At 47.6% G+C, this 18,527-nt stretch overlaps 2 protein-coding genes across 5 annotated transcripts in view; both read right to left on the bottom strand.

Annotated features, from left to right (window-relative positions):
* fgg (fibrinogen gamma chain) overlaps positions 1-18,527 on the bottom strand; it is a 51,042-nt gene that overhangs the window by 23,444 nt on the left and 9,071 nt on the right. Inside the window, exon 1 of one of the 4 annotated variants that reach the window (XM_062564368.1) lies at positions 7,012-7,015. The exons of the other annotated variants lie outside the window; for them this stretch is intronic. The gene's annotated coding sequence lies outside the window, so the exon portion shown is untranslated. Of the gene's footprint in view, positions 1-7,011; positions 7,016-18,527 lie in introns of those variants that run through there. 4 annotated transcript variants of the gene reach the window in all.
* Positions 687-18,527, bottom strand: part of sorbs2a (sorbin and SH3 domain containing 2a) — a 44,144-nt gene continuing 26,303 nt past the window's right edge. Inside the window, exons 11-29 of the mRNA XM_062564365.1 lie at positions 17,818-17,868; positions 17,493-17,706; positions 17,265-17,379; positions 14,688-14,759; positions 13,303-13,359; positions 12,518-12,567; positions 11,407-11,582; positions 9,287-11,062; positions 8,305-8,384; positions 7,970-8,067; positions 7,476-7,590; positions 7,231-7,359; positions 6,766-6,960; positions 5,485-6,393; positions 4,463-5,002; positions 3,515-3,598; positions 3,197-3,234; positions 2,847-2,953; positions 687-2,583 (exon numbers count right to left, since the gene is read on the bottom strand). Coding sequence (XP_062420349.1) covers positions 2,522-2,583; positions 2,847-2,953; positions 3,197-3,234; positions 3,515-3,598; positions 4,463-5,002; positions 5,485-6,393; positions 6,766-6,960; positions 7,231-7,359; positions 7,476-7,590; positions 7,970-8,067; positions 8,305-8,384; positions 9,287-11,062; positions 11,407-11,582; positions 12,518-12,567; positions 13,303-13,359; positions 14,688-14,759; positions 17,265-17,379; positions 17,493-17,706; positions 17,818-17,868 — 4,868 coding nt within the window. The 3' untranslated portion in view covers positions 687-2,521. The remainder of the gene's footprint in view (positions 2,584-2,846; positions 2,954-3,196; positions 3,235-3,514; positions 3,599-4,462; positions 5,003-5,484; positions 6,394-6,765; positions 6,961-7,230; positions 7,360-7,475; positions 7,591-7,969; positions 8,068-8,304; positions 8,385-9,286; positions 11,063-11,406; positions 11,583-12,517; positions 12,568-13,302; positions 13,360-14,687; positions 14,760-17,264; positions 17,380-17,492; positions 17,707-17,817; positions 17,869-18,527) is intronic.

Raw genomic sequence — 18,527 nt, 5'->3', positions numbered from 1 at the left:
TGCTTAGTTTTTCCATCATGTAACTGCACAAAAGTGCCAGTTAAAACGCCACTAAATCAATACGTGTATTCTCAAGTGGACCAGACTCGGTTACCATGGCGATGTAACAAATAAGGGGAGTTGATGGTGCATTCAAACTCTAAATTTCCCTCCTCCTATCTGTCTCTCTTTGCATACACGTAAATGTTTCCTCTTTCACTCCCTCATTCTCTGTGCAAATGATGTAACACCTGCAACAAAAGCAGATGAACTTTTGTAGTTAAGTTATGTGTCTTTAACTTACTACATTATAATGTATCCTATTAAGTATGTACTGTAAAGCCTGAAATAGATTGTAATCAGAGTTCCTCACTGCCGCCAACAGTCCATGTGTGGAACCGCGAGAGGTCACCTGCTTACAAAGGGATGAGGGAAACGTCACAAATCACATTCCTTCTTTTTCAGTTATCATTAAGTTGTCCTCCTATTGAGCTGAAAGGAAGAAAAAAAATAATGGAGATATTTGCTCTACCAGCTGGATTTTATTACCAATACAGCCCCATAAAATGATCCAACAAATGCTAAGATATTGTAGAAATACTTAGGTCCAAGAGTGTGCATTGAATTGGATATTAACACCAACAACATAGAAGATTAACATTTTCATTATATGTATAGAAACATAGCAGGAGTCAAATTCATGTCTGTTCTGAAACGTGGTATCAAAGGGCTTGTTTCAACACTGCAGTCGCTGATCACCCTGTGCACACGTTCCTGATGTTTTCTACACTATATTTGCCTAAATTAGTTTTTTTTGCATCACAGAAGAGGTTAACATATACATGGCTAGTATATTAGTGAGTTGGACGTAAGGCAGCAATCACCAACTCTACTTACTTACTACAGTAACTTCAGTTTAAATATGCCACTGGCTTTTAAAACGACACAGAAGGAAAAGGAAGGAAGGCCTACGTGCCCGGCTACGAGAATAACTGTAAAATGTGGAGAATTAGCACCACGGATGAAGAATGTGAAGAAAGAAAGCGAGGAAACCAAATATGATGCTGGGTGAGAAAATGCTGACTTTTATAAAGCAAGTGGATGTTGGCCATTATACAGCTCTCATACAAAAGGCTTACAAAAACACCACAGACACACACACACACAAAGTGCCCTCACACCTACTGAAGTCGTGGGTGATGGGGTGACGTGAAGGACGGTGAATGATAAAAACAAAATATATCTTAAGGTGCTTTGACAGTTTGTTTTTGTTTTCAGTGAAATGAAAAAAGATAAAAACACAACTCCTGTTCGCTGAGCATGGCGGGTCAAGAGGGCGGATACTTATTTCATGTAGTAGCAAATGACATGAAGCCGTGAAGCGCCGGACCAAAGACACCACCAACGTCTAGTGGACAGACCGCAGTCACATGACTCACGTCTTTGATAAAGTCTCATCCCATCCTGCATTGACTTAAATAGCATAAAAAAAGAGAAGCATTGTGTTGTTAGTGGAGCTTTCTGGCCTCTGGATGTGTGGTGTTAGAAGAGCGCGGCGTCGTTCCGTGCTTCCTACAATCGTCTTATAACACAGTTCGCCCAGCACTTGTCCTCTAATAAATATAATACCTAACAGGTCGGTCACCTCGCTCCACGCGCTGCTCAAACTACGCTGTGGAATCTGCAGGGAAATTTGAGATAAAACAAACTCTAAATTGTGTTAAAAGTTTGGTTAAAGTGCATCAATCCTAAGTGTGAAGATGAAGAACCAACAAGGTGGAGAACATTTTAGTTTTCCTGATCCTAAAAAGCTGCCACATCAGGTTTCGACAGCAGGGGGCAAGAGGCAACGGTACTTTACACACACATTCGCAATATTTGAAATGATTGCTGGATCGTTTTTCATTTATCACATTCTCATGAGCCAATCAATACATTGGGCGACACACAGACTCGATACATGCGCCGTCTTTCCCACGTGGACGCGCGGGACGTCGCACCCTTTCACCTGAAACATCGTCTGCGTGGCCTCAATCCCCTCAACGCAACAGACGTGCTGACAGAACACTGTTTCTTTCTTTGTAACCGAACACTGAAATGAAATGTAACAAGTGTTTTTAAGAACAAACTAAACATAAAAAGGTGATCGTGGTGATCTTACTGCCCTTTAGTAGAAAGAAAAGCACGTTTTCTGTCATCGACTGTTCGCAAAGTTCCTTTCGACGTGCTTCCATCACGGCCCGAAGGTAACGGTCGCTGACTCCAGCACAAAGTTTGGCTTCTCCGTGATAGAAAAAAATTAAAAACAACATCATTATTTGAATGAAGTCTTCCATTAGAGATGGCTAGTTAGAGCTCAGGGGTTGTGTCTGCGTGAAGCTGACGAGCCGCACACACACACACACACACGCGCGCGCATAAACGTGTGGCAGGTCTCTGGTGCGGTGGCGTCCTGCGGCTGCTGTGCTGAGGGCGAACAAGTTGTCACAGAAAGGGGCGGGCTCAGGGGGAGAAGGGGCGGAGGGGGGGGCTGGAATCATCTTTATAGCTGTTTCACGTAGTTTCCTGGGAAGGTTCCAAACAACTTGCTGTGTCGAGAGGTCCCTTCAAAACACAAAGAGCAACAAAAATGAGATGACGTCATCACAGCTTCAGGTGAACGGATTCATTCAGAAGCATTAGGCCGCCTCCATCCCCGCTGATGATGTTATGAATGTGATGGGGTGGGCTCACAGTGCCACCTAGTGGCCACAGTACCTCCACTCCACAAACACAAAGCTTTTCACAGCGTGCGCATTTGTTGCCCCGCTGTTCCGTATCGAGTATCACGACTGCACCACTAATAGATAATAATCTCCTCCTCTTACCGACGAACCAGCCATCGTCACACTTCTCCATCACATCTACAACGTCGCCCTCCTTCAGCTCCAGCTCGTCCTCGTTGCGAGGCAGGTAGTTGTACACGGCCTGGTACCTGTGGGGGAGAAACAGCTGGTGAGCTCAGGAAACTGTCCTTTTTCTGTTGGATGTACTACGAAGACCTGTTTATGTTCATGTTTAAACATTATACCACTGAAGTGAATGTGCACTAGGCATGGTTAAACAACTAGTTCTTGATTACAGTTACTGCACACACTATATTTGTATAATTTAGCACAACATATCAATTCTTTCTTGCACAATAGTAAATCGGGGGAATACAAGAAGAAGAACTCACGGATCTCCTCCCCCATGGAGAGCATCCTGCACCAATCGCTGTGGGAAAGACAAAAAAACAGACAAGATTAAAAAACTTTTAGCATTTTAAAAGGTTCTTGTGAAGATGTCAAACAGAGAGACTTGTCTCAGTATGTGTCTTATGAGGAATAAGGTGTGATTTTGTACCCAGAGGAGTAAAAAAACATACATTGACCCTTATTTTTTAAAGGAAAATTACAGTGTTTAAAAAACAGCATCAGTCAGGAATGATTTTGGTTTTCCTTCCGGCACAGAGACAGGAGTAAGAGCACGGTGGAATGAAGGCATGCCCCCCTACCCTGCGACCTCTAACCGAGGACAGATAGGACCTCCGGGACAAGATGGGGCTACGAGGGGGTTTGCCACCGACAACTGGATCCTGCTTCACGGGCAGAGAGACCAGAAGCACCGATAATGTTCACTCTGAGCGCACAAGCAACAAAGGCCGACGACATGCTGCCAAACGCCAACCGTCGACATGCGAGGCCAAAAGGACACGGTCGCTCCTGCCAAACACACTCAGTAGCAGGTCAAGCCCCTCCCCCAAAAAGTTAATGGGTTGATTATAAAAAGGACGTGAACGGGCCCATAAGAAGGAGGAGGTGTTTCCTTTCACCTCTAACTGCTCTATCTCCTCCTCTGAGGAGGAGGAGGACAACGTTTAAGACCTAATGATTTAAATAAGTGTCACAGTGTCCTGTGAGGTTGATCTACTTATAAGAAACATGGCCGCTGAGTTACGGGTGTCTCTTTAATAGTAAAAAGGGCCTTTCAGACTATGAGATTAAATATTCAGAAAAATGATTCTATACTAAAAATTCAATAATAGTTCATTTGGAGGTAAATCATCAGCAAATCACATGCATGATGCACGATGTACGTTAGTGTACACGACTTCAACTATTGTTCATATCTGTTAATCTGCTTGTTGAGGTTACAAAAAGTCCACAAATAGTTTGCCAAAAGCACAATCTGGTCAATTGTGACAGAAATCCAACAGAGAAAATGCAGCGAATAACAGCATTTTCCTAATTAAATAAACAATTAAATCGACTTGCAAGACGTTGTCCGTTAACTTTCTGTCAATTGATTAGGTGACTAATCGCTTCAATCCAAGTCTCAGCTTTAGCAGCTTTAGTCAAGCCATGAAACGTTAGAGGAAAGCATCACGTGAGTTCTTTCCGTGATCATCGGCACCGCAAACATGATCCAAATCCGCTGCATGGTCTCCACATTCCAGCTTTACCTTCACCTTGGGGGACCTACATCCTGGACGGGGCGCAGTGGGAGGAGAGCGTGGAGTGGCGAGGGGAGGAGAGGCGGGCTTAGGGGGGCTCAGGGCGGGGATGGATGCAACCAGGTGAGAAAAGCAGAGTAAGCTCGGAGGGCGAGTGACAGGCAGCTGTGGAGGAGGGGGAGGGGAGCGCAGCAGGGGGGGGGGAGGCGAGGACGGCGCCGAGACCGAAGAAAGCTCCGACGTCATGAGGCGAGGACGGGACGGGGGACGGGGGGAGACGGGGGGCGTGGGAGGGGCGGGGCTAGGAGGCTGCTGCTCGGGCTGTGAGCAAGAGGACGAAGAAGGAATAAAAGAAGACAAAGAGGAAATAGGAATAAAAGTTGAAATGAAAGATGGAGTAAAAGAAGACGTAGAAAGAGGAGTTAAAGACGGAGTAAAAGGAGGATAGGATGGAGGAGGCGGAGGTAAAGAGGGTTGGGGTGCAGTTACTGAGGGGGGGGGGAGGCCGGAGGGGGGGAGCCGTGTCAAAGTGGAGGGAGAGACATCAGCCTACGGAGGTAATGACACACACATCAACCCTAAAGATGAACCATAGGAACTAAATGCTGAGATTTCTTATTGAGCCCCAGAAAGAACATGGAGGGAAAAATGCATGATTTAAAAATATTTTTGGGTGTTTTGGGGAGTATGTTTTAGAGTTTTAGAGCTTATTTGCTGCACTCGTAAATGTATTCTTCATATGAAATCTTTATATCCTGCTCAATGTTGAATAAGATTTTAATGGGACTGATTGAAATTCACTTCTGTTGATGATACACAACCGCAGTTAAACTTCAATGCAATTCTCAGTCTCCATTACTATCAGTGGATAACGTTTGATCACTTAGTCGCTTAGCACAGCGCTTCTTTGTAAATGCATTCAGGTGGCCCGAATGACAGAGAGAAGGTGGGTGAAGTTGCCTTTTTTCTAAGGTTTAGAACCTTTCCCCCCATCGAGCTTCCGGGGCCGCGTAGCTCACACCACGCTCTACCTGTGGGCCGAGTCCTCCATTTAAACCTTTGACTTCCTGGCCCATGTCCTCTCTAGCGTCATCGTCTTCCTCAATGAACAACTCGGTGTATCCCCTTCCTTTCACCGATGGTGGCCTCTGAGGCTCGACTGGTCGCTCACTTCCTGCCTGCCCTCCCCGCGTGATGGTGTCCACGGTTACAGGCCGGTGGAACTGCACCTCCAAGCCGACGCCAGACCCCTCGGCTTTTAGCTTAAACCTGCTCTGGGGTTCACCGGTTGGCCTGGCTGCGGGGGACAGTCTTGGAAAGTCTGAGCTGGTGGAACCATCCAGAATCATGGACAGCAGCTCGTCATAGGGGTCCTTTACCTGCTGCTTAACATCGGGGACTTTGCTGCTTTTGTCGACTTCCGGATACGACTTGTCCTGCAGAGGAGCCGGTGTGGGGGAGGTTAGTGGCTCTGGCATAGTGAGGGGCAACTTCTCTGGCTGCAAAATGTGTAATGGCTGAGCTTTGACACTGTTGTATTGCAGTAACGAGTCAGGCAGTGGCGAGGCAAATGAGGGATGTGGAACGGCAGGGGGAGGAGGAAGAGGAGGAGAGGCAGGAGGCAGTGGAGAGAAAGGGGCGTGCCCTAAAGTGAGTCTCCCTGCAGGAGTTGTGTGAATTCTCTGGTGCGTCAGAGCAGACTCTGTCTTTGGTTGTGCAGGCGAGGGGGCCTCGGGTTCCTCTGCCTTCAGGAAAGATGCAAGGCCAGTGGGGAGGGGGGGCGGCGTGGGCGGTACAGGGGTGGTCGTGAGGGAGCGAGCCGGTTCCAAAGTGAGTGACAGCCACTCGCTGGTGATAGCTCGCAGGTCAAGCCTTCTCAACGGGGGGCGACGGGAGGGGAGGTCACGAGTGGCGGAGGGCGGAGGGAGGTGGCAGAAAGGCTCCATGGAGGTGAAAAGAAGGAACAGTGTAAACAGAAGGGAACAGAGAGTAGAGTGGGTGTTTTCTGTGAGCCACTGGAGGGCTGAACAGACCTTAAGGGCTTGTGTTCACTCTCTTACGCAGATCATGTGTTTACTTGTCTAAATATTTGCACATTAACACTGAACTGAAGAACTTTTTTGAAGTCATAACATTTTGAGATCATAACTTTTGTTATTAACCAACATTCCGGTTCTGAAACATAAATAAATTCCCAAATTATAAATGTATGAATTCAACTCTGAGTGCTTTATTCTAATTTGTTACATTAACAACTCTATTCCTTTGGTTTATTGTACTCCGTTATCACAATGTTGTAGCGATTCCCCTACCTTGATGGGTGTAGAGCTTGGTGTCCGGTTGCCAGGGTAACCGTGTGGGTCTATGTGGTGGCTGGAACTCTTGGCCGTGGTGCGCTTGATGATGTCAATGTATGACACAGGAAAGATGCCCTGTTTGGTTGTGTCCGGGATCTTCCCCTCGTACCAGTTCTGGTCCACCTGCCTTATCACAACTACTCTCTCGCCCTGCAAACACACACACACACACACACACATAACACAGAGGATTGTTAACACCACAGTACTGTCTCTCACACCTCTTACAACCGCTGTGACAATTTTGTTTGTTCATCTCATCATAGCAATAGCTCGAATCGCATTGAACACATTGTGTACCATATTGTTGGCTTTATTTCTGCATGATGACTTCTTTCATTGGCTTTCATTTGAAAACGTTTGATAATATTCATAAAACATTACAGCTTTTCATTGACACACAAACAATGGACGGGGTACCTTTCTTAGCGACAGCTCCACATTGGTGTCGGCATTGAAGTTGTAGCGAGCCACTCCCTCTCCGATCTCTCTCACGTGTGCGGGCGGAGGAGGACGAATCGGCTGCTGCTTCTCTGACGACGGCATCCTCTGTTCACGGGTGCGTCGGTGCATTGCGAAGAGGAAGAAGAAATAAGGGGCCAATTTCACACGAATGACGGGCTGATGGTGCCCGACGGGGAACTCGTTTACAGCCGCACACTCACCTCCACGTAGGAAATGGGTAATATCCCGACGCGCCCGCGGTGCTCTCCTTCATACCAGTTGTTGTCTATCTGCCGGATGATGTTCACCGCGTCACCCTTCTTAAATGTCAGCTCCCTGCAACATCAAAGTGTCATCCAAGTGCCAGCACACAAACGTGAAGTAGACACGAACCAAATGCCCCCTCCAGCACAGCTCATCCCACGTGAACAGCATCGGCAACAGAACATCAACCACTGCAGCATAAAAAAAATAAGCTTTACTCATGCGTGCATTTAAAGACTGCATAAAATGATTCATTTAAAGCCATCCAGGTGTGGTGGTAACATGTGACAGATGCTTCTTCAAAGGCAAAAAAACACACTATGCAAAAAAAAGCACTTGAATCTGAAAACGTAATGTAAATGCATGAGTCGAGATGTGATGATTTGCGGCTATGCATTGGCGTTTCAAAGCTAGCTCCCTCGTGCGTGCTCTGTGCAGTTACTGTACTCACTTAGCCGTTTGTGCCTTAAAATCATAAATGGCTCTCGCAGGCTGTTTCTGATGGAGGAGAGAGAACAGAATAAGTTGTGTCATCTGTTTATGGGAGACCTAGGAGATGAGAGTGGGGGAAAGAAAGCCGACAAGCATTACCACGCAAAACATAAAATAAAACCGTTTTAATATTCTTGAGAAAAGGCAGCTGTGCTGTGGCATTTGATGCTAAAGACCAAAAAATAACATGGTAGCGAATGCACAATATTATAATATTAACATTATTTCATATTCATCTGGAGAAAACTTAAAAATCCCTTTCCTAACATGTGTGTGAAAGGTTCAACGTTGTACCTCTCGGTCAGTCGTAGGCCTTCTGCTCTGGGGGGTGTGGCGTCCGTCCATGGTGGAATAACATCTGGAGACATCCTGGTCTGTGATTAGCAGAGACACGTGAGAAAGGTAACAGGAGTTACCATGGTAACCACAATCATATCACACGGTGCATGCTCACAATACAGATATGTGCTTTGGCAGAGTACTGAATGGGTTCAGTGATGAGATGACGTCATTCCAACATGTAAATGAATGCTCTGGAGTCAAACACGCTGTTTTTTTTCCTCCTGGAAAAAAACAAAGTGATTGCAATTCCCAAAATACGAGACATGCGTTTGAATATTTCTGCAACAAAAAGATAACTCGAGGGGAAAACCGCCAAACAAAATGACTAAACATACAAACATGAACATACATCGCATGGCTTGGAGTAAAGCATGACTGTGGGATAAAAAGATGACAATGAATAAATCAGCAAAACAAAAAATCATACATCAAAAGCAATAATTAAATTATAGATACAAAGGAATATTCACATGTATTCAACTAGAGTTCTCACTGTAAATTCTCAAATATTTGGGATCAATTAGGGACACGCAGGAGAGAATTAGGGAAGAATATATCTCATTATTTTTAGTACTGTAAGAAATCTAATCAAAGCCAGGATTTTGTTTGATATCTCAAATGAGGTTTTTAGCAGCTCCAATGATGTAATCCCCCCATCGCAAAAGCAGAGTTCGAGTGAAACACCAGCAGGACGCGTTTCGTTTTACTGACATTTAGCTTATCACAGAATGAAAGAATGGCAATGGTTTTAACACCAGGCTTTACTTGAGAATTCACAGTAAATTACAAGTACAGTCTTATTGAATTTCATGTACAGATAATCCCAGCAATGGATGTATCAGCTGAACCATGCAATACTGAAAGGGACTGAGGCAAATGTATGATAAAACACTACACATGCATAATGGAGGAGTAGTATGTGTATCATCTCCACCTGAATAACAGAGACCGTTCCCATTGCCCTGCTCCTCTCCATATTCGTTATTGTTTGAGCTGTCTGAGTGGCGTCCGTAACCGAGCGGCGACTGCAGCCGCGGCGTGGAGGTGTCCCCTCTCTGCGAGGCATATTCGGTGGGGCTCCCGTCTGGGTACAAAGATGCGGAGGACTGACCCCCCTGCCAACACCCTCTCCCGCCACGCAACGAGGAGCTTCGCTCAGGCACGTTTGGCAGCAGTTCGGCGAGAATTCTCCTCAGGATGCTGTCGTCCGGTGCCCTGCTTCCTCTGTGGCCTCGCTCCGCTTGAATGTGCTCGTATATGTCTCTCAGGGCCGCGTCTAGCGCTTCGTAAATGGCCTGTTTGGACTTGGGTCGCCCTCCTCCATCTGCGCCGCCGCTGCTTCTTCTGGAGGTGGGCGGGGAGCCCTTTTTCCTGCGGAAAGGCACTGGGCTGACCAGGAAGGCCAGCTTGGACATGGACTGCTGGGACTGGGCGCTCTGGAGCGGGGGCCTCTGGTGCTGCTGTCGCGCTCGCTCTCTCTCGTGGCGAAGCATGGTGGTGAAGCGGGTATAAGAGGCCGGGCAGCGGCCTTTGCACGAGCTGATGAGGTGGCGGTGTTGGTAGCCCTGGCTCTGGCCTACACTTTGGTGAGCAGGGTGGTGGTGGTGGTGGTGGTGGTGGCGGTGCTGATGACGCAGGTGGTGGTGGTGAAGGTTGGAGGAGCCGTACAGGCTCTCGGAGGAGGTCAGTGAGCAGTGGTCAAAGTCGCTCTCGCTGCAGAACGAGGAGCCCTCCACCTGGATGAAGTCGCTGAGGTCGGACGCGACGGCGTCCTGCTCGCTGTCGGAGTAGTCGTGGTCGGCTCGCGGGCCTTGTGGGACGGGAGGAGCGGGGAAGGAGCGCACGCGGCTGGGCTCCGGCCCGACTCGAGGCTGACCCTCGGGCGGGCTGCGGGGTCGATGCCGCTGGTCCATGGTGTGAGGTGCTGCTCCGTCGTTGCCGTCTTCCTCCAATAAAGACTCGATGGAAAAACGCCGCTTGGGAAAACTGGGCGTGGCGACGCCCCCGCTGCTGGCCCGAGATGACGATCCGCCCGGGGTGGTGGCGCCGGAAGGCACCTCACTATCACCCAGGTTAGGCATGGACTTGGACTTTGAAATAAGACTCTCGTAGGTGGAAATGCGGCTCGGCACCATGTCGCGCGGCACCTCCATGCCCCAAGAGGGCGTCCAAGGAGAGAGGCGGTGGCGGTGCAGGTGAGGCTGGCGCTCCAGCTCCAGGATGCGGGCGCGGACCGAGCGGATGACCTCCGACGGGATGAGATGGGCTCGGTCGATCTGGTGCATCTTGCGGTAGAGCTGGAGGAAGCCCGGTGAGTCGTGCGCGCGCCGGCGGTGGAGGCGAGGCAGCGAGCGGGCGGAGACGGACCCGGCAGCGCCCGGGGGATTCCCATCGCAGACGAGGGACCCGGCACTTTCTGAGCGGGTGGCGTTGCGCCCGCCTGAGCCGGAATGCCCTTCGTTGAGCAAGTCATCGCAGCTGCGGGACTTGAGCTTGCCGGGGACGGGCGGTACCTCGTCCGCGCTGCTCCACGTCTCGGTTTCCTGGCATTTCGTCTGCCAGCTGTTCTTACCACAGACGGACTGCTTGGAGGAGGAGCTGGCTTCCTCGTGGCAATGGACGGGGTCGGAGGGTAAAGGGGGGAGATCGGGGCCTTGGTCAGGGCCTGGGGAGGTCAAGCTGTTTGAATACATGTTACATGCGGCCCCACCTTTCAGATGTCCGATAAAAAGCAGCGTGGTGAAAGAGAAGAAGGAGGAAAGCATGTTTAGAGATAATATGTGGCAAAAGGGTGGAGAAGCTGGGGAGAGGGAGCAGAAATGAGTAAAGGTAGAAAAAAAGAGAGGATTCGGTGTATTTTCTTCTGACTTCCACCAATACGAATCAAGGAGACTTATGACCTCACCAGACGGACATCACAAACAGAATTGACAAGCAATCTTCTTTGATTTTCAGGCGACATTGTAAGTACACGCATGACAGTCTGGGGAAGAGAAGGGGCAAAAATACATATTTAAACAAATCAAGGAAAAAGGAGACGTTTGTGTGCTGTACCTTTGGCTCTGGAGGGCGAGGATGGTGAGGAATGAACCACTGGTTTCTTTAGGCTGCTGCTGGGTCTGTAGGCATCCACTGGTTTAGGGGAGGTCGCCGCTCTGCTCTGAGACGGAGCATTGACTTGGGAACTCGTGGGCTCGGACTTCCTCCTCTTCCTGTAGTCGCTGGCAGCACTGCAACACAGTCAGACGTCAAGGACGACGCTATACACCGGCATTGGTGCATGCGTGTGCTTGCACGAGGCCAATGGGACCGTTCACTCTCACACTCACACACCTACAGGCACCCATTAAGCCGTCCTGCATGTCTTTGGAGTGTAGGAGGAAGCCACGCAGGTACGGGGAGAACATGCAAACTCCACACAGAAATGCCTTAGGGGTCCACACCATGTTTCCTGTATCATCAATATGTACCATGTGACAAAACATAATAAATAATAATAATAATAAAGGAGAACATTATTATTTATTTGATTATTATTTCTACTTTCCTAATACAATGATACAAATTAAACATATTGGTACAAACATTTGAGGAATTTTCAAGGTTAGATGTTTCAGTATAACTAAGCTTATTCTGCTAATGAATTAGGCTGTTATCCCCGTGTCCATAAAGATACAACTTCTCGTATTCCAAAGGACTAAAAACCCTTTTTGTTTAGAACAAACACACTCATCGTCGCTAACATGAATTACACGGCCCATTCATCCCATTTCTGCCCTTTCTTTTCACCGAGGAAACTGCGACTGAATAAGCAGGCCACTGGTGAAAGGGAGTAGGACAAGGGGAGGAAGAGGGGGGTTGAGAGAAGGATGGGCGATGAAGGGCAGAATCAAAAGGTTTGCAGGGTTAATTTATTCTGGCTCAGTGAGTGAAAGGGTGATGCAAAAGCTTCCTGCTTTAGTGGAAAAAGAAAATAAAACCCAACACTAATCCTTGCATTATTAATGAAACAGACAGGGGCTCTTTGCACCAGAGTCAAGGCAAGAAAGAGCAGTTCTGACTCCCTGCTGAATCACAACAAGGACCAGTGCTGCTGAGAGGATGGGGGATGGGGGAGGGGAGGGGGGAGGCCATGCAGATGGAAAATAAAAGAAACAGAGGTTACCTCGCCGGTCTCTCAGGAGCCTTGTCAGCGGGAGCGATGTGCAGGGACGTCTGAAATAGGACAGACGACAAGAGGGAGAAGTGAGGTCCGCGAGAACAAAGACTGGAGGCAGAGCAGCTCACAATGCACAGCCTGCATGCGCTTGTTGTTGCTGTGTCACACTCAAACCGCTCCTCCAGCGGAAGGTGCGACGGACGCTGGTTCCACATGGCACACCTGAGCGGGGAGAGGCCTGTCGTGCGTGAGCGGGGAGGAAAATGTTTCTGCTCTCTCTGGGGCTGTTCTGGAGGACGACGGCATGGGTGACATAGAAAAGGATGTAATGAGCTGAGCTCAGGGGAGGGGGGGGGGGGGAAACGTTGCCCCTGAAAAATGTGACATGGATCAGCCGGAATGGGTCTTTGTGGTAAAGAATGGTTGATGCACAAATAACTGCAACGTTCTCTCTGAGGAGGCGCTAACCGTAAAATGAAAACACACAATGATGCTGCAAATGTAAAAAAAAAGGATTTTCAGTGATAACCTTCAAAAAAGATCTTTGTAAAATGTCCAAGGAGACTGTTCATACAACCCCATGCAAAACAGTGAATGACATTTAAAAGCTACAAATTCAACAGTGTTTACTAAGCAACATCATGCTCATCTTGTGGGGGGCGGCTCACATTGTGACATGATTGATGCTACTCTAACATTACACTCATTTTAAGAAATCACATCTTAACTACAACCTGTTAGAAACTGTGAGATTAGCAACACTACTGGAACACTCAGGAAGGTGAGATTACCTCAATACGTTGACGAGCGGAGATGTCTGGATTATAATCCAGCCGTTTTTTAGGAGGCTTGAGCAGCAGTGAGCAGGAGGAGGAGGAGGAGGAGGAGGAGCAATAAGAACACGGTGAAAATGAGGTGAAGGAGAAGGAGCGGTGACATCATGTGGGAAACCAAAAAAAAAAAAAAAAAATGTGAAGAAAGCGAGACTCGTTAGAGAATCAGAGTAACTGGAGATGGACCATGTACACACGCACATTATACATGTTAATTCATATGCACATTCTTGTTTCATCTATTTCTCATTTCTTCCTAGGTGTCAATGTTGAAATAAACTAGGCCTTTATACCTCACACACACCTACACACACACAGACAAAATGTGCGCACGCACACACACACACACACACACACACACACACACACATGCAGAGTGTGAAAGCAAGCTGTAAAGCAGAAGCTGCGGTGTTTGTGTCATGGTGCGGTGAACGGCACCATCCAATGCTGTGATGCTGTGAACTATTGTTCAATCAGTCCGTCAAAACCTCTTGTGACTCGTCGCTTCAATAAAAACACAAGGGCTGATCATCCTGTGAGGTTCTGTCCCAGCTGGACCAGTCAGTGCATCTACGGGAACCGTCTGTGCTCAAAGGGGCTTATTCGGCGTTGTGAAACAATCTAAATATTGCAGGTAGAAATCCTAACACGGAGCATATGTGACTCTGGGGAGTCACGCCAGCACCCGACGGGACATTGTCACCTGAAACATTTTAAATAAGCCCAACAAAGAGGGGATTTGAACCCAGATCTGTGGCTAGAGGCAATCGCTGCCCCGAGCCAAGAGGTTTACGTCCAGCAGGGGGCGCTAGAGCACCTGGCTTGTAGAACCGCAGAGCATTACTCCACCAATATTGAAAACTAACAAAACTACAAGCAGAGGTGGATAAATAATTAAATGGAAAAACTATGAATACGTCAATGTGATTGATTATGATATGTGTAGGATTGTGATGGATCGATTGACTTATTGATTGACCGTTCTGCTGCATGTTTACCAACACCAAACTGAGATTAAAACATCCAGGTTTGTGTGTGAACATTTCAGTGCCTGCTTGCCACCAGACCGAAAACCCCGGCAACGCAGAGACATAACACAGCCGGTCACAAGGGTGCAGTGGAAGAGGGTGGGGGGGGGGGGGGAGGGGGAGGAGGCTTACAGCACCCAACAAATAACACATGCCCAAACAACTAGCCCCACCCAGCCTATTGGTAAAGAAAAAAAAACCACACACAGAAAAGATCACGGGTGGAGTGGAGACAGTGGGTGTCTGCCTACGGGTTGTGATAGAGGGGGGGGGAGACGGAGTGGGGAGGGGGGCGGAGCTATGGCCCTCACTTACCGGCCGCCCAAACTCCAGCTCGGAAAAGAACTTATACCAAGGCTCGTTCTCTAAATCTATGTCATCATAGGTCTGGGAAGGCATGACAGAGACAGAGAGGAGAGGTAGAAGAAAGACAGTGTGGAAAGAAGTCACACACAAAGAGAGAGAGAGAGACATGGACCTCATGGTTAGGAGTGGACGGAGGTGGCACGGGGGAGATGGGCACAAGGATGAAGACCTCTGCCTCACTGCTTTAACTGGCTCGGCATTTATTCCAAAACAATGGTGCGTCAGTGCGATTCGTCATCCGCCAGCGTACAACTGTGCCGAGGAGAGGTGGCAGGCCTTCCAACGCCCGGGGCCTCCGCTGTGGATATTCATTCATTTCATGTGCATATGAATGAGCAGTGAATCCCGAGGCAGAAACCCATTACCACGGCCTTATTCTAAGCCAGAGCGAAGCCGACGGGATAATGAGCGGTCGGGACGTTGCGCCGCGCATTACATATTTAACACCCAGCCTCATTATCCACACCTTGCAGCCGGCTGAGTGGATGCAACGTTAGAAAGTGTGTAGTCGATAAGTTTCACTCCTGCGTTGGTGGGAGTCAATGAAATACCTGGTGAGGGACAGCATACTGACTACTATGACCTGTGAGATTTGATCTCTTACTAACAGGTAGAACAACATGGGAGGGCAGTGCCATAAACCACTATCTATGAACTGTTTTTTGACCCTAAACAATATTTACGGGTGTTTCCCTACATGATCCCGTTTTCTTCCTGTCTCATAGGAACACGTACGTATTGGTATCGCTCACCCCATGTTGCTGCGGGCACGCCTCCACAGAGGAGAGGTCTGTGATGAATAGATATAATGGGTGACACCGGTGAAAAAAGCGCAATATATATATATTGAAACTCCAAACATGAGTCATGAGGTATGATCCTGGTCCTATTCATCCAGTCAGTGTTCACGTGCAGCTTTGCTTAAACGCTCCTGTTTGAAACCCTTTTGCTTAGTCCTTGAAATAGTCAGAGGTGCATGAGAAGAAAGGCCCCTGAGACTGGGTACATAAGCCTGGGATTAGACTGCATGAGGTGTGCGAGAGCCTCGGATTCTTCCTTTTTCCTGTAGGATGAACCGGGTTTTCTATAAGGATTCCAGATGGCACGGTATGATTAATGATTCAACTACAATTTGTCATTTTTATGGACGAAATATTACTTTGGTGTGCATTATGTAAAGCACTGAATTGGCTCGTTGATAAGTGCTACACTAATAAACTTGAGATCGTGCCATCCATAAAATTGGCCACTCCCCCCCCCCCCGGAAGATAACCCCATCAGCACACATAAACCCTCCGTGGCTGATAGGTGAGACTCTTTAAATTAATTTTTTGTAAGTGAATCTTTTAAAGTCCAGGATTAAGATGTATATATCAAACTAAGGCTTGTCAGCTATTCAATGTAGCCCCGCCATGTGCTAAAAGCTGTTGGTTGAAAACTCTACTGTACGTCCTCCCCTACTTTGCATGGCGGGTTAATGATGGTTTAATTTCCTTAAGGATTAAAAGAATCTTTCCCGATGTGACTAGATGGATTGAAATAATTTGTTGTATCACAGAGAGATACATTTTCATAACAAATTAACCTGCAATAAACTGAAAGATAGGATGTAAGTATTTACATGTGACGAAGAGGAAAGCAAAGTTAATCATCTACTCTTTTTCAGTTGGAGATGACGCGCTGCTCTTTGGCACATGAAATAAAACACTGCCAGCAGATGTTTGGTAGGTGTTGTGGCATTAAAAAGAGAATCCAGCTCTGAGACTGTGACATGATTAATGAGCCTGTGACAAAAGAGCAAAAACTGCCACAAACAGATTGGCAGAAGAACAGTTTCCAAATTGGACACAAATGGACACTTCACCACCCAACGGGGTGTTTTTGGGAGCGATTAGTTAACATGGACGGTGGAGAATAAAGCCTCTAGTGCAGAGTCTCAGACAGCACACTGGCCTGCGTGGGTTCACTTTCTCCTTTTAATGGTTCATCTGGATATGACGCATGCATTATTACCCTGAGAGAGAGAGAGAGCCCACTGCAGTCATCGCATTAAATGTCTGAAAAACCTTCAAAAAATACTTTTTTTCTGTTTGATCTTCTCCCACATAACGAAGCCCTCGTCTGCAACGCCGTCTCCATTATCCCGTCCTCCATCTCAGGTACGTTATGTCTATTGCTTGTTCCCTCCTTCTGCGCAGCAATTTTCCCTGTGGCCTGCTTTGTCATTCACCCCGGTAGTGACTAAAAGGATGGAGCACTGGAAACCTTTGCTTTTCGACGCCCACGCCGTGCCTGATAGAAGTCTATGCCTAAGCGCCTAATATGAAAGTCTATTAAACAGGAAAGGAAAGTGTTCTTGAGACCCTTTTTTTTTTTGCCCATCCACTTAATTCATATGTCGTAGTTCTACGTCTGCAGTGTTAACTGAACAATAACAAGGATCAAAGTCACAGGAGTAACTCGGTAAGAAAAATGTCAATATAATAATGAGAATAATGAGGAAATAACATTTGCATATATACTTACTGGTCTTTCATGCTCCAAAATGGAAGACCTTCCAGGCTCATACTCAAAAATACTCTTGGGCTCGGCGCGGTACTTTCGAGTGTCCACCTTCCTGTTGGGGGGACCCCATTCATTCCTGTGGTGAGATGAAAAAAAACAACAAAAACAAACACGCTTCTTAGGAAAACAGCTCCGGATAAAGTTTATCACCAATGAATCGTGAAGGAGATAAGACGGAGCTCCTCGTACGCGTCGGGCGAGTCTCGCTCGCGATCGCTGTCTCTGGCCCTCAGCTGGAGGAGGGATGGCATGGGCGGAGGGGGTGGAGGCACAGGGGACGGCGGAGGCTCACGGGGGCCCAGACGCCCTCCGTTGTCCGAGGGGCTCTTGGCCAGCGGCCTGTACGTATGTGTGCGGGGGGCTGGGTGGGCCATGGTGGGGTTGGATGAGAGGCTGTAGTCATCTGTCAAGATAGAAGGGGAAAGTGATGAGGCAGAGCGAGCCGAACTGCGGGAGACAGGTGGGAAGAAATGGCTTTGAAGCAACTTTTGTTTGCGCGTGGGACAACTCTCACCGCTGTTTATGACCGCATACGTTGCGTTGTATGTGTCAGAATAGTCGTCATCTGTAGAAGAAGGGAATAAACTGGTCGGTATGCATGCACAAACAAACTTTATGGCGTGTAGGGGGAGCAAGGCTGCGGTTTGCTCTCCTGAGAGAGCAGCACTTTGAGTCTGTTTGAGTACAGCAATAATAGGAGGTTTCAATTGTGACCATTATCCCAGCGGAATATAATAAAACCACCCAAGCAGCATGAACCACTTTGCCCCTCCGCCCATCCACAAGCTCAGCTTGTTATTTCCAGTGTATTTCTTTTCCTGAAGTACAAAGCGGTCCATAGAAACTCATAGCAGCAGTGTTTTAACCATATTGTAGCAAAACTGAATATTTTATTTTTTGATAAATCAAGAAAAATGCTGTTTTCTCCACATATTATTATTGAACTATACTTTTATAAAATGGACATAGAACATACAGATATATACAGAGTCATGGAGACTCACATAAGGATGAAAGAGTGAGTGTGTTTATTTGTTCGCTGCAGTGGAAGAAGCCTGAACAACAAGCTGAGAACGGACCGTGTGTGATGTCAGGCCCATAAAATTAGAACAGATTTCCCATGAGAGTGCTGTGGCTATTAAGAGGCTTCTCTCAATTCCTCCTCCTCTCCAGACTCTCCTGCTCTCATCTGAGGAGTTCATGGCTCAGAGGTTCTTTGGTCTT

The sequence above is a fragment of the Pungitius pungitius genome, chromosome 9 (genome assembly GCF_949316345.1).
Source record: "Pungitius pungitius chromosome 9, fPunPun2.1, whole genome shotgun sequence".
Lineage (NCBI taxonomy): Eukaryota > Metazoa > Chordata > Actinopteri > Perciformes > Gasterosteidae > Pungitius > Pungitius pungitius.
Note: the sequence above shows the minus strand (reverse complement) of the source record. Positions and strands in the feature narration are given on the sequence as shown.